Here is a 15,671-nt window from a genome sequence, read left to right as displayed (position 1 = left end):
CACAACCATGCATTGATCTTCCCAGCCACCCAGACGGCTCCGTGGCAGTGGCTCACCCTCTGCACGAGGCAGCTATCACTGAGCCTGCTTTTCCAAGGAGCATCTGTCTCCTTCCAGGTCACTGCTAAGCCTCAAACAAACACGGATTGCTCACTGGGGTGAATCTGAAACACGCTCGTTCACTGACTATTGCCATTCTGCTGTTAAATCAAATCTTTCCATTTTCAATTCGCCCTTGTGGATTTGTGTATTGGTTTTGTTAGATCAGGCACTGTACCTTGCACTACCAACTCAAACGCCTCACAGAAGCCTAAGCACCACACCAGCCCATTTTCAATTAATCTGAAATATAAAAATGTCGTTTTGGGCTGGTAAGATCTATTTTCCATAAACTTACATTGACTGACCCATTGCTTACTTGAAGACCTATGTTAATGTAGGGCTACGTGGCCTGTCACCTTTCTCCTTAAAAAGGTAGCTAAATAGAATCTCCCAGGTCTTTTGCACTGGATTTTCCTTGGCCCAGATTTATACTCTTCTGCTAGGCTCTCGTTAGGACAGAATAACCAGAAACTAGAAAGCAGCCAGGACACAATGAGGGACAAATGTAGCTTGCAAGCAGATATCCAAGAGCCAATTTAGCAATGGAGAACTCCACGTTTCCCTGGCCAGATAATTCACCATAAGAGACAAAACAATCGATGGTAGTGAAAAAAGTCCTATAGAAAGAAAACCTTTCCAGGGACTTCTGCTAAAACAGTGCGTGCTGAAATGTGAGAGGCTGCTGCTGGTAGCAACCGGCCCATGCCCACTGGAGGAGCAGACGGAACAACACAGCTCCAGCAGTGCTCTCCGCTCCCGGTGACTGTGCAGCTCCTTGGCCTTTGCTTTTCAAAAGGCAGAGTGTAATTCTACATCCAAGAAATTATTCTAGATGACCTTCTGGAAGCACAGTAGATTTGTGGAAGAAAGAAGAAAAACCCCAGCCCGTGGGAGGCTTTCCCAAATAGGACCCCATTTTATCACTTCCATTTTGCTGCCATTCAAGAAGACGATCAGCTGTGCCATAACGTTTGAACTAGAAACCAGTCAGAACAGCATTGCACAGCACCGCTGAAGGATATCGGACACCAGAACACAAGTTCCCTTTTTTCAGCAGATCCTGAAGCCAATGTGTTGGAAGAGATGGAAAGCTTTGTGCCTCAGTGCATGAAGCATACCTTACATTGTCTCTGCACTGTTGGAGACCGACTACGCAAAAAACAGAAGGAGAGAGATTTATCCTCCTCTATTCCAAGACAAAAACAACATCACCCACAAATCCCAAACGTATTTCTTTTCCCTTTCCATGTAGGAAGAAGAGATGGTTTATTTGCTTTTTCACCCCATCTGGTGCACATTCACAGTAAGTAAGAATGAGTTTTGTTTCCAGTACATGTGTCGGATCAAGACCTCAGGGAGAAAGAAAAATCTGCTTTTCGAGAAGCCACATGTCAGTTCCCATTTCTGGCGTTGCCGCACGCAGCAAAAAGGAACCAAACAAACCAGGATTCAAGGTATAAATTGTTTCACAGAATATACATTTTAAAGGGACAAGTACAAATATTACAAAATGAACAGTGTAATTTTTAAAATACTTGTATTTGTTTAACCGTTAAAAACAGACACGGACAGAAAGAGGTAGCAAAGCTAACCATTTCCTGCTGCTCCAATTAGTGTTGCCTGCATGCACTGGGAAAGTTACTGCGGAACCAAATCTCCAGACATCTTTTCTGGAAAGGACAGTAGACAACTTGCAATTTAATTCTGACAATGCTATGTGAAGGACTGAGGCAAATCCACAGGCTCACTAGCAGCTGTTTAACATTGTCTGGCTTAACGAAAAGGCATTGAAAGAAAAAGGTTGTCTGTGGTTTACTTCAGAGAGAGAGCGAGAGCGCGAGCACACGAGCACGCACACGTGAGGGAGACCACACACAAACGTAAGAGAACACCAGGAAGTTGCACTTGCCCTGCCACCACAAAAGGAAAGTACGACAGGTTTGTGGGTCCCAGAGTTAGGATAAAGTTTGGTATTAGCTTGGTCCCATGGGTATCAAAATCACTTGACAGACTCAAAGCTAAAAGCAAGGCAGAAAAAGTTAAGGGAAGCAGAACTCCACATGTTGCATGCATGCGCTCTCTCTCACAGCCTCTCTTTTGGGCTCTCTGAGGTCCCAGCAAGGTCAGTTCAAGAGGTTCTCCCGTCCAACATGTAATAACGGTACATTAAACCTATGACCAGCGCTCCGACGATGGGGATTAGCCACGTTGACCAGAAACTAAAAGGAGAAAAAAAAAACAAACAACAAACCAAAACATACACACAACATAAACCAGAATAAAGTTTCAAGTTAATAATTCATTCAAGATGTTAATCACTTATTACATGTCTGTTTTCATGCAGGGAACTCTCGGGACCTGTCTCACATCAGCTCACACACCAACTACGCGGGCCTTGGCTCACAGGGCGGGCAGCTCTGGCAGTCCCTGTGCTCAGCGCTCTGCCCAGCCCCTGCGAGAGGCCCCTGCACATGCAAGGATGATTTGGTGGCTTATAAAATAGCAGCACAATTGCTGAAGTTTCCAGTCTGGCACATACAGAAACCAATTTGGTTTTTTTTTGTTGTTGGGATGTTTTGGGTTTTTTTTTTTTTCCTTAAATAAGTCAGACTGTAATTTGTGCTACACAAACAGCTGAGTTGACTCAAGGATGGAAATTGCTACAGCTATCCCACATTAAATCTTCCTCACTCATAAACCAGAGGCCACAGGCTCACCTTCAGCAGCTTCCTTAGCGAGAAAAGTTCTGCATCAGCTACAAAAGACAAGGGCCCTGTTCTGGTTTTAAGGATTTTCAACTAAACTGGTTGAAATCAGATCATGGTAAAGATCCTTCAAAACCCTGCACGTCCCCGTTGCACGACCCTGTGCCTGCAGCAACCACCCAAATAGTCGCTGTAGTGCCAAGGACTGCAGCCACAGTTGTGTAACATGAACACACCAGCCAGAGAACTCGAGCTGCAAAACGTCAGGATGCCTGCTCTGCTCAGGGTGGATCAGGGGACTTGGCACCACCAGCTGCATCGCCACATCCAACAAGGCAGGCACATGCCGTGACAGTTCACTCAGTGCACTGGAGTTTGGCAACTTATTATGGACTATCTGCTTGCTGGAAGGACAGCACAGTAATATCCTTGGGGTTTTTTTCCTGCCTATTAGATTTAATATGCAGTTCAACAAACGGAGAGTCACAAGCCCTGAATTTCTTACTCTTAAAATAAGAGGATACCATACCTTGCTTGGCCTGAGGATGTCATACTTGGGTCCTGAGGGAAGAAAGAGAGAGTTAGCAGGGTTAAAAAAGAAACATGAAACATATGCTAATAAAACTACAAGACTGAACATGTGATTATAAATACAGAGGGGAAAAAAAAAAAGCGCTCCCCTCCTCCCCTAAACACCCTCTGTCACAAGCGCGGATGTTGCTGGGGATGTTTGCCCTCGTCCTTGCCTCCACATCCTTTCCATCAATCCAATACTTCCCCTCTACTCAGCAACTTCACACTGGAACTTGCACCCATCTCAAAAAAAGGTCTTGCTCGTTACCTCGCACACCAATCCGCTCACTTCATACACTGTGGACAACAACTGGCACTCGGATACGGACAGTGCTTTCACTGTGATCCTCTCTCCAAACCCCTGCCCACATTCCCATTTGTTATCCTGCCCCCTCACCACAGAAGCACACAACCACAGTGTTCTCTTCAGCTGCTCGCTTGCACACAACCTGTTTCCAAACTTTTATACTTCTCCTTTCACAAAACTCTGAGAATTTAAACACTTTTTTTTCCAGTCAGTTGACACTCTCATTTAGGCTTCCATTAGCTCTACAGCCTCTCCCTCAATGACTGTTACTGCTTTCAATTTTAACTGACGCCCGCATCCAAAAATCACCTTTCCTGCTCATCCTAAACAGAATTATCTCAATTTCTTCATAGCACAAGCTTACTTCTCGGACAGGATTCTATTTATTACCATTTCTCTCTCCCCCTCTATTTCAAAGGCATTTTTTCAACACTGTGCTCAGTTCTAATAGAGATGAATACCCAAGTTTTAAGCAACAGCGATGATTAATAGGGCAGTTAACAGAGAATTCTTGTTTTACAGCAAACCCCACAGTTGACTCTGTTTATGAAACAATAAATTCTAAGGTGGATACGTGCATAATTATGCAGTCCTGTGTTATAGCTAAGCGTGGGCTTCACCCAGCCTGTGTTATTCTTTCTGGGGCTGACTACAGCTAGCAAACACTCCCGAGGGCTTCAGTCACTGCCCTCTCTGTTGACAGTTTCCTTCTTGATTCCTGCTGCCCTGCAAGCAGCCTTGCTTTGAACAGCGTCTAATGAAAGCGTTGTTGAAGGCAGAGCAGCACCTGGTCCAAGCCTTCAAGCCAAGCGAGAAGAAAAGCCAGCTGCAAGGCACATGTTTACCTCTCAGATGGGATTCTATTTATTGCCATTTCACTCTCTCCCTCTGTTTCAAAGGCGCTTTTGCAACATCATACCCTGTTCTAATCCAGAAATACCTGAGTTTTAAGCAACACTAATGATTACTAGGGCAGTTAACAGAGAATTCTTGTTTTGCAGCCAACCCCACGGTGGCTGAGCCCATCTCTGGTTTGAATGTAACAACACTAACAGTTCAGTGGTCAGGACACAGCGAGTATTGCAAAAAAAATGGTCTGTGGCTCAAGGTGTGGAAATAACATTGCTGATGTCAGGGGAGAGAGGGCATAAAAAACCACTTCCATTTTCACACTGAGGTGACTGCAGAGCTTTAGTACAAAAACAAAGGTATAATTTGCTTGGGAGATTTATTCATTACTGTAGCTTGCATAAACATAAAGCCACAAGCTCCGTAAGAGGAAAAAAAAGCAAAAACAAAAGGCATGTAACAACTTCTTTGTTCGCTTTGTGAGCACAATATCATTTCCACAGCATTAAATTAAAAAAAATAAATAAAATAAAACACTAATAGCTTACCTTAGAACCTTCAGTTTTACGATCGTGCTGTCAAGGGGACAATAAGAAGATAAAAAAGATAAGCACTACTTCAAGAGAAAGCTGCAGCCTTTATGAGTAAATTGTTCTGTATACAGTCCTCATCATAGGGGTAATTGCCTGGACTCAGTTTTCTAAGGAGTCATTCCTTCAGCACCCAAAGGCACTGACTTTGCAGCATGCAGGAAGCCGGTGGTTGTGCCCCTGTGATCTCTGACCCTCCTGAACTCCAAATTACAAGGCAAGGGGAAGTTATGGTGTCACCAGTTAAGGAGGGAGCCAACTAGATTAGCTTCTTTAACTACCCTTCATTTAATTGTAGTGGGAAATCTGTTCTGAATGGTGGCAAGAGAAGACTCATTCAGTTTTGCTTCCTCAGCAGAGATCCTCTTTCCTCAACAGAAATTCTGAACAACACAGACTGCATAAAACCTGTAACTGCTTACTTATTTCACAAGATGCATTACGGTGTTTGCATTTACTGGGTTATATAAAGTAGAGTGACACTTTTACACAGTCCCATGCTGTGTTTGAAAGAGGCTGTCACAGCCAGGTTGTCCTTACCGGGTGGACCTCCCCTATGTAGTACTGCTTGAGCATTTCCCTGGCATCTGTGGAATGCCCGACATCTTCAAAGCTCTCTGTGGCATCTCTACCGGCTTGTTCGAGCAAAACTTCTTCTCCACCTGGATGCTGGAAGAGAAGATTTTAGGTGAGCAAAGGCCTAGATGCAACAAAGACTCCAAAAGTCTCAGCAGTCTTCCTTCTAAATCGTTCTGTTCATCATGGATGCCTCAAACCAACATCATCAATAAAGTCTGCCAAATAGTCAATTGTACAACGTCTCCTTCAAGAACCAAACAGAGAACAACGTGTGCTGCACAGGAAATACCATGCATAAAATAAAAACCCTTCCAGAGACAAATCCCTAACATACATGGGGAGGCACAGCTTTGTCCCCTCCAGCTAAGCCATCCCTTCTGTGATTCTGTAATGGATTTGAGCAAGAAAATAACACAAAAGAAAGGATAGCCTCCTGTAGCTTTTAATGAGCTTCACGGCATACATCAGACTCTCACTTTCAGAGGAGTCTTTCCTGCATGATTTTCTCACCAGCAAAGAAAACACTGCCTTCACAGACACCAGTGGAGGAAATTATGTTTTCCTTCTTCAGATAAGAAGTTACTATTTGGCTGACAGACTCTCTCTGTGTGCATCTGTACAAGGAGTGAGAAGAACAGAAGTTACAACAAGGAAAGCACCAAGTCCTCAGGACACTCCACAACACCACTGGTAATTCTGTTGGTGGCAGGTAGTTGCAGACAACTGTCGGACCAAGCAGCATGAACTGACAAAAAAAAACTGGTGCAATTCTGCTTTCCTTGATGGCTTGGGCTCTTCTCTTGCACTGTCAATACTGTAATTCCAGGGACAGACTGGCAATGGAAAGCGCTGACCACAGGGCCAGCAACGTACAATCTCTTTACAGTGTCAGTGTGAACAAACAGGTCAGTTTAAACTACCAGTTAATCCAGTTAAACCCATAAAGTGGTAAGGCTTCCGAGTGCAAACACAGGGACTAACCCAGTTTTCTAGAGCACCAAGCAACAAGGACTAAACACGCGAGCTGAGGTGGTGAGACTAGTTCACTGCTGCCTGAAATTCCTCTAACAGCTACAAGCCTGGAACTGGAGAGGAGATGTTAGACATTTCACATCAAAAGACTAACACACGTTTCTATAATATCCCTTTACTTCCCTTCCCACAGACGCAGAACGGTTGTCATTGCCCTTCTTCCTTCAGCTTGTCCGTTTCTGCTGCCAAGAGTTTAAATATTCCCACTTGGCTATCACACCTCGCATCAAACATACTCAGTGCAGGCACAAAAACAGTCCGGTTGTTCACTCCGGGCAGTTGCTGCAGCCAGTTCTGCAATCCTCATCTCGGAGCCCTATATTCTGAATAAATCCCTTTATTGTTTAGGTATGTAACAAAATCAAGGTGGGGCTTTCTCTGCAGCCGCCAAGGGCAAAGTCTGCAGTCCTAGGACACAGTCTGGTTAGCAGTCAGTTATTAGATTGCCTTCACCATAAAACCCGGCGAGGCTCCACTCTGCTCACCAGTGCGTGGCTACAGGTCTTTATGCCATTTCTCTGACACCAACCTTTCGGCTCGCTTGATCTCACATGTAATCGGACCAGGGACTATCCTACCAGAAAACCCACCATACAATAAAAGACAAGGAAGCGATTGTCTGCTGGGGTAGCTGTGGATGAGCTCACTACAGAGCTGGACACGTCGCTGTTACACAAGGGAGCTAAGGGGAACATAAGCTGCAGCAAGACCTTTAAATCATCTCTGTGGCCCTTAGGTCACACTCTTAGACCTGGCTGCAGTGGTAGGATGCAGTTCTGAGTAATATGTGCATACAACTCTCCAATTTTCAGCTATTTTATAAGCATGCTTGCAAAGATCTATAGAAATTTGGGGATGAAAAGCTGGCCATTTCCCTTAAGCCTTCTAGAAGAACTCCTTAGGGATGTCTCGGAGATCTCTTTTCAGATGGAAAAATATCAGAACCGAATTTTAAGAAGATAACCTAATCTATAAGGGCAGAAAACCCCTCCATTAGCAGGAACAAATAGTGGATATTGGCTTTCAGTGGCCTCCAGTCTTTGTGCATACAAGCGACAAGAAGAACGGTACAGTTTACTCCTCTTTGCACCTTTAGGTCTGAAGCCTATCTATGCACTTCCTAAATCCACAAGAAAAATAATTATTTATTCATGCACATCTGCCCTTCACTAAAAATCACCAACCCAAAAGAAATAAAACCTTCAAACATTTTGGCATAAATATTTCTGAAGGAGCTCCCTAGTGCAGACAACCACAACTGCAGCCAGTTCTTACCCGGTCATACTCCAGCACACGTAAAACCAGACTATACAGGAAGTCATTTACTCTGCCACAAACCTTCCCAAAGTGACAGCTCCTGCAGGAAAACATGGAAACTGAAAGTGTTGCAAATTGGGAAAAAGAAAAATGTTTCTGAAAACAAGGGCAAAGCAAACAAGAACAAAAGAGGTGGGCCCAAGTGCCAGCCCTTGGAAGTTTCCCTCAAAAACAGTAACAGAAGAGGAACTTCCATGTCCCTGGAGCCTTCAGCACGCATAATTAATAAAGTACGCACTGACAGCAACATTAATAGTCCAGAAGCACCAGTTCTAGAAGAATATGACCAACACCACAGTTTTACAGGGAGAACGCTGTCATTTGGCAGTGTAAGCACAACAGCTATCCCAGAATCAGGCTCCCTCCCGAGTCCCTGGCCCAGGCAGCACAGGAGGGAGGCCAGCTCACTCTTGACTGTCAGGAAATTTAAGGGTAGGGAAAACCCAAGACTTCCTCACGCTCTGCAATACGGGCAGCTACAGTGGGTGCTCTGAAAAGCATCATTTCAGAGCGATCCTTGAAGCAAGTTCTCCAAATTCCAAACTGGGTCCAGAGAACAGCAAAAGCAGGGAGCTGTACAACCCCATATTCACTCCAAGCTCACTTTAAATGCCACTGATGTTTAAAGGTGGCGAGCAAAAAAAGTTTGCTCTTGATGACTCGCTCCCTAATTAGCAGAACATGTAGTCCATCTTCTGCATTCAGCCAGCAAGGCTGTATGTATTCGTGAGACCTCAGAAGATGCTCCATCCGTGTAGGCTTTAGAAGGGTCACGGTATGAGCAAACAAGGCACACAGCAAAGGCTTCTGAGTGCCCTACAGAAACTTGTTGCAGAAGGAGAGAACCTCAAGTCGCCCTTCCGCAAACTCCGAGCGCCTGTCTGCATACATCTGGCTGGCAACTGCTGATACAGACCCACGGGAAACTACAAATGAGCTCAGAAGCAACACTAAGCTCTATGACTAATTAGGTTGCTGGATTAGGCAAGACACAAGATCATCGGGTCAAGGAGGGATGCAAAAGCTTTCACTCCTAGCCCCTAGTATTAAAGAAATAAGCCAGGAAGAACATTACTGGCCAATAATAATGTGCTAGTACCATACAAGCCAAAAAACAAGGAGAAGCAGCCATCGAGACAAGTGGTGTTCGTCAGCCACACATCCTTCAGAGCTTGTTTTAAGACACAGAACAGGTTTCCCCACAAACATCTCTGCAAAGCCAGAGCAAGTCAGCATGAGCAAACACACATCTCTTGCATTCCTCCTTCCCCCTCACAGAGTTCTGGTTTCTGATACACCCGAGTATGCAGGAATTAAATGCAGAAGGGTGGTCAATATTGGTTTCTTACTGCTGGTGCAGCAAGGAGGCAAGATTCTAAATCCTTGTTGCCTCTTCGGTGTAAGCAACCATCTAATACTTCCCTCCTCTGTACTTTCATCTCAATAATAACGCTCTTAACTACGAGCTCTACCAAGCATAAATCTTAGCTATATATTTGCCTGGAAGGAGCCCACCTTCTGCTACAACCATATAATCTTACAGAGAAGCTGTCAGTACAATATTCTCTTCTCTAGAAAAATAGTTTGAGGAACATTATACTTGAAACAACTGACCAGTTTGGGTTAGAGCTGTCACAACCCAGGCACACTTCACTTGCAAACCAGTTCAAATAGATTTCTAGTCACACTTATCACGGGCATCAGAAGCAGCAGCACATGCCAAGACACAAAGCTGTGGTGTCCCCTACGTCTTGTGGACTCAGATAACAGACAAAAGGGTATAATGAAGAAACATGTATCTCCAAACCTTCTAGTCATGTGTAAGAATGGAGATAAACCATGTCTCTCTATCATAAGAATGCTTCTGAAAAAAAGTCTAGTGCAGATTGCGCACAAGTTAAAAGCCACAGATTTTAATACCAGTGTGGTGACGGCACAAGTGTGAGCAGTACCAGACCTCAGAGAGCCTGTTGGGGAGGCACATCTGCCTTCCTCCACTTCCTCAGTCATCGTTCACACCTACCTGAGCAGCCAGCCCTTTTCGCTCTAGCCACACTCTACACTTGCTGTTCTAGACTATTTCAGCAGTAATAGCATCTATTCTGGTGGTCTGGTTACTTACGTTTGAGAGGAAAAGTACACTATTGCCACAAGGCTGTCTCAGATTTCACATCATCACACTCATTTCAGGCACTTACAGGCTCTCTGAAGCATGAGAGACTGCAATCTCTCAGAAACTTCTACGAAATTTCAGTTGCCATCTTTGCACATCTCCTGCATTTTGCTCACCTTCTTATAAGTCAGTAGACTTTTCCAGGTGGTAAATGTCTTAACTGTTGCTCCTGTTACAACACAGCTAATGTCAAGTAAATGGCAAGTTTAAACTGATCTGTTTCCAACGAGGTACACATTTTGTGTTGGCGAGCTAACGGCTGACCTGCTGTACCCAGTTCGCAGGAATTGTGAAGCAGAATTTGACACTCTTTTAGCAGTGAGGCTTCTTTGAGATTGCACAGTCACTCCCAGGTAACGCTCCGGCGGAATTCAGAAATCCTGTTCAAATAATCTGTGACCAAAGGCCAGAAAAGGCAACAATTAGACACCTCTTCCATGACTATTCAGGATCAAGGCGAAACTACGCACTGAAACCCTGACAGGGGCATTTCAGCAACTTGGAGCTCTAGAGCTGAACAGTTATCAGACAACGGTAACTCTTACACAAGAGAAACCCTCCTGGTTCTGATCAGCTACACATTGTTCTCCTGTCACTTGACCGATTCCAGTGGGGTCACAGATATGAAGCGTATTTTTGCCAATAAATTAGGCCTTGATCTATGTTTACAAGTTTCACTCTGTCAGTGAAGGGTGTACATAGCAGTGTGTTGTGCCAGCCATGCTGGCACGGTTAAAACAGTAGCCTTATTCTTCTTCCTCTCCCTGCTCCAAGATCTTTTTCACTTTAGGGAAACAAAAATAGGATAAGAGGCTTGGAAAGAGCAATGTGAAATATCATCTGAAGGTTAACATTCAGGGCACTGCTAAACCTGCTGTTAATCACCTGGTTTGTGAGGGGGACTGAAGTGTTTTTCTGGGTTCATTTATAACACTGAAGGTGCCTCAGGGGGGATCTCCCAGATGTTGTCTTACACAGAGGAGGCCAAGATGAAGACTGTGACCACCGCCCAGCATCTGTGCTCTGAAACATACTGGCATTCACTGCGGAAAATATCTGGAAAACATTTTTCTAACTCTTAATTCTGAAAAGCGATAAGCACCAGCCTTAACTGGAACACAGAGGAAAGTATAAGATGAGGTTTCTGCAAGCACTGTCCCAGCCACCAGATGGTTTTGGCTCTTCCTAAATCCATAGCACTCTGTTATTTAGAAACCAGAGGTGAACTCTTTCTCTATGTTTTTGCCCAGTCTTCTGCTGAATCTACTTAAACTTTTTGCGCTCCCAACGACCTTTAGCAAGGAGTTCACAGTCTCCTCCTTGTTGCGTGAAGAAACACCGTTGTTTTGAACCTGGTTCCACCCAGCTGCTTTGACGCCCCTTGGTTCTTGTACCAGACTTTTAGATGCAGGCAAACATGAAAGAGTTTAGAAACCAGTGGAGTATAAATACAAAATACACCTGCCACGCTGCCCGTTTCATTCAACTGGCAGAGGTTGCTGGGCCCACAGCTTTGTACTCCACTACACTCTTAGGATGTGACAGATGCCAGATAACAGCTTTGGCCTAGTGCCGGGGAACGCAAAAATTGGAGAGGGTGTGCATGGAGAAGGCAGTGAGCCACTCAGAAAATTCTCATGCACCAGCTGGAAAACTCCTGGTCTTGTGAACTGACCCTGGAACAGGAATCCGAGTACCTTAATTCTGCACGTAGCTCCACCATTTAAGAGGTTCCTGAGTTACAGTCACACTTAACAGGATTGCCTTCTCTTTCCCACCCCAGCAATAAGCTCTTTACAGTACAGTTGGCATCTTGTTACAGACGCATGTGACTAACTGTGCAACCAGTTCCCCACCTCAGCAGGACCTGCAGGCTGTCCTCTAAAACAGCAGCTGGTAACTCTTCATGCCACTGCTCCTCCACAGCACCGAACTGCCCTGCTTCCCCCAGGCACCATTCCAGTGTCCCACAGACTTTTCTTCCCAGCATACCTGGTGTCTGGACTCTCAGTTCTCAGAGACTCAAGAACAGCAGTTGCTCAGCAGGCAGCTTTTCCTATCCTGCATCTGCAAACAGTGCTGGAGTAACAACAGCAGATGCTGGTGAGCAAAGGAGTGAGCAGCCAGGATCCATTTACGGTCCTGTGATTTTTCATTTTAAAAGCTATAAACAGTGCAGAAGTGGCTATGGCAAATGCTGTAGTAAAAGGCACTCCCTAATTTGCTCACTGAAATCTCTTAAAGACTCTCTTAGACATTGTGGGGAAGACTCAAAGCACAAGTCAGATTCTGAATGAAGCATCATGGTGGAGATCCAATGAATGAAATAGATTGAATGCAGCTTTATAAATAAATACCAGAAAGCTACCAGGAAAGCGAGTACCTCCAGCTGTCAGGCCATGGTGAAAAAAAGCTGCCAGGTTCTCTCCTCCTATCTGAGGAGCCTTTACACCTCTCCAAGGTAGCCCTGTCATTTTACATCATGACAACATAGCAGACATGCTTTAATTGTCTATGCCTGGAGTAAATCACGAGTTTAATTTAGACAAGCAAAACCAGCAAGCAGCGACATGCACATTTTCAATTAAGTGTTCTTCTTTTATAGCTGATTAGATTAACTTTCCTCCACTACCCTGTAGAGGTTTGGTGTTATTTTAAGCTGGGATAAAAGCCCTTTGAAATTTTGTTACCATTTCTTCCCTCTCTATTTTCAGCTCCAAACACTAAGGATGCCACTCTCAACCTTCTCAAAAACATCAGAAGTATCAAGTCTAGAAGCATTTTTTGCTTGAACACTTGAAAGCGCTGGGGATTACACAGTAGCGACTGCATCCCTTCTGAATCACTCGTGCAGGTCAGGAGTGTGGCTAATGCTCACCTACTGAATCACCACTACTTTCTCCTTTAACTTCTGGGGTGTCCCTGGAGATGTCAAATTTAAACCAGGCCAATCTATCCTGATCCTGTTTGCCCTACCAGACTAGAAGTGAAGTAAGGTGGCTTACGGAGAGCCGCACCTCCCATGTAAGGCATGCCTGAACAAATTTTCTAAGGAAACAGAAGTTGACTCATAAGAGTATAAGCACCACTCCTGCACTCAGCTGACCTTAGTGAACACAACTTGCCACCACTCTCACATTTCTTGCAGGCATCTGAGCAGAGACAGGAGCCTGTAAACAGCACAGGCGAGTCTCCTGGGGCTTCTCCTCAGAGCCTGTGAACCTTCCTTCAGGCAGTGCTGGGCTGCTGAGGACCCACAGCCTGGGGCAGGGAAGCTGCCTCAGAGGCACACGAGACACCCAGGGCCTTTTCTTCCCCAAGCAGCACCACCCGCCCTGGGATTTCTGTGCCCCATGGCCGCCCACCAAGCTTGCCCTGGGTTCTCCGCACACCATGGCAGCCCCCCAGTGCCCTAAGACCTTTTCCCTCATGGCAGCACCCCCAGCCCTTACCCTGAGATCTCTGCCCACCCATGGCAGTCCTCCACCCCCGCGACAGAATTTCAGCCCCATGGCACCTTCCCACCCCTCTACTCCTGCTCCCCCAACCCCTCCTGTCCCTCTCCCTCCCCCTCAGCCCCCAACCCTTAGTCCCCAAGTCTCCCCCATCCTCTCCTCTCCCAGACCCCCAGGCGCTGCTCTTCCCTTCCCTCTCAGCCCCCCAACCCCCCCGTTTTCCCATTCCCTCCCTTCTCAGCATCCCCAGACCCCCCTTGTTCCCCCATCCTCTTCCTTCTCAGCCCTCTTTGCCACCCATCCCCTCCCTTCTCAGCCCCTCCCTTGCTCCTCCCATTCCCTCTCTTAGCCCCACAGAGACTCCCCCTTGCTCCCCTCATCCCCTCCCTTCTCAGCTCCTCCTGCTCCCCACTTTCCTCCCCTCTCAGCCCCCCAAATCCCCATTGCTCCCGCCATCCCCTCCCCTCTCAGGTCCCCAATCTCCCCTCCCCACTCAGCCCCCCTGCTCCTCCATCCCCTCCCCTCCCAGTCCTTCCTGCTCCCCCTTTCCCTCCCCACTCAGCCCCCCCCAGACCCTCCTGTTCCCCGCTTCCCTCCTCTCACAGTCGTCCCCCCACACACACCCCTCCCCCGACGGCCCGGGTCCCGCCCCGCCCGGCCTCACCTCCGCCAGGAAGCGAGTGACATCGTAGACGTGCCCGTGGATGACGAGCCAGGCCTCACCGCTGGAGTTCCGCTTCCCCACCTCCTCCAGCGTGAAGACAGGCCCAGCCTCCTCCGTGCGCTCCGCGGGCTCCATGCTGCCCGCCACAGGCTTCGCGGATCCACGGGCTTGGCCCGCGGCGGCCGCCGTAGCGACGCTCCGACCTCTGACCAGCGGCGCGTAGCGGCGCCCGGACGAGCCCGACGGCCAATGGGGAACGAGAGGCGCGGGGCGTGGTACGCCTGCAGCCAATGGGGAGCGAGCAGCGTGGGGCGCCTGCAGCCAATGGGAGCGCGCGGCGTGGGGCGCCTGAAGCCAATGGGAGCGCGGGGCGTGGGGCGCGGGCCAATAGGGAGCGGCGAGAGCGGCAGCGCGGGAAGGCGCCTCGCCTCGCACGTGGCTCCCGCGGCCCCGGCTGCCCCGGCCCAGAAGGCCCCGAATTCCGCTGGCCTCAAATGCCCCGAATCCCTCTGGTCCGGAATCCACCTGCCCTGAATCCTCTAAATCCCTCCAGCCCCAAATTCCCCGAATCTCCCCAGGCCTGGCTCCCCCTATCGAAAATCCCCTGGCTCCCTTGAGTCCCTCCAGTCTGGAACCCTCCAGCCCAGAATCTCCTGAATCCCCTTATCCCGCATCCCCTGGTCCCAAGTCTCCCCATCTCCCCCCCCAGCTCCAAATCCCTCCAGTGTTAGATCCCCCGAATCCTTCTGGTCCCAAATCCTTCCAGTCCCAAAACCTCCAGCCCCAAATCCCATCTGGGCCTGATTCCCCCAAATCCCTCCAGTTCCCCCCCAGCCCGAATCCTCCTGGCCTCAAGTTCGCGGGTCCCCCCATTTCCGAATCCCTCTGTCCCGGCTCCCCCACTCCCCCCAGGCTGATGGAGAACGAGGAGCCCGTCAGCAGCCTGTCCAGTGCCCGGTGTCCATCCACAGCCTCTGGTAACTCTCCCCGTCTGGCCCATTGGGTGGGTGAAGAGAAATTCCTCTGTGGAAACTGGGATTGCCTTGGGAAGCGCCTGTTTCTGTCAGGGACTGTTTGGTAGCAAACAGGGTTGGAAGGACAGTGTAGCATTGATGAGTGAATGTGTGTGGGAACAGGGAGTCACGGGTAGCAGCTGTTTCATCAGGGAAGTGTATGGGATGTGCTGACAGGGTCCCTTGGCTGAACGGTAGCACTTCATAGATTAAAAGAATCCCTAGGTTGGAAAAGACCTTTGAGATCAAGTCTAACCATACCTGTCCACTACTAAATCATATCCCTAAGCACTTAATCTACCTGTCTTTTAA

The 15,671-nt window shown here is 47.5% G+C and overlaps 1 protein-coding gene across 1 annotated transcript; it reads right to left on the bottom strand.

Moving 5' to 3' along the window:
- Positions 1–1,622: 1,622 nt before the first annotated feature.
- LOC104054997 (cytochrome b5 type B) lies at positions 1,623–14,756 on the bottom strand. Its single transcript, XM_054078999.1, has 5 exons — positions 14,347–14,756; positions 5,667–5,795; positions 5,085–5,111; positions 3,337–3,368; positions 1,623–2,321 (listed from the first exon to the last, which is right to left on the bottom strand). Exons 1-5 carry the CDS (start codon positions 14,479–14,481, stop codon positions 2,231–2,233), a joined length of 414 nt encoding a protein of 137 aa, XP_053934974.1. The 5' UTR covers positions 14,482–14,756; the 3' UTR covers positions 1,623–2,230.
- Positions 14,757–15,671: the final 915 nt, after the last annotated feature.

This window comes from Cuculus canorus, chromosome 13, assembly GCF_017976375.1.
Source record: "Cuculus canorus isolate bCucCan1 chromosome 13, bCucCan1.pri, whole genome shotgun sequence".
Taxonomy (NCBI): domain Eukaryota; kingdom Metazoa; phylum Chordata; class Aves; order Cuculiformes; family Cuculidae; genus Cuculus; species Cuculus canorus.
The sequence above is the reverse complement of the archived record's forward strand: the minus strand, read 5'-3'. Positions and strand labels throughout refer to the sequence as shown.

Excerpts from the sequence above, each read along its gene's own strand:
- LOC104054997 (XM_054078999.1), bottom strand. The coding sequence starts at position 14,481 with ATGGAGCCCGCGGAGCGCACGGAGGAGGCTGGGCCTGTCTTCACGCTG. Across the intron at positions 5,796-14,346 it reads TCACTCGCTTCCTGGCGGAG|CATCCAGGTGGAGAAGAAGT; the intron begins GTGAGGCCGGGC and ends CTTCTCTTCCAG. Across the intron at positions 2,322-3,336 it reads ACATCCTCAGGCCAAGCAAG|TTTCTGGTCAACGTGGCTAA; the intron begins GTATGGTATCCT and ends TTCTCCTTTTAG.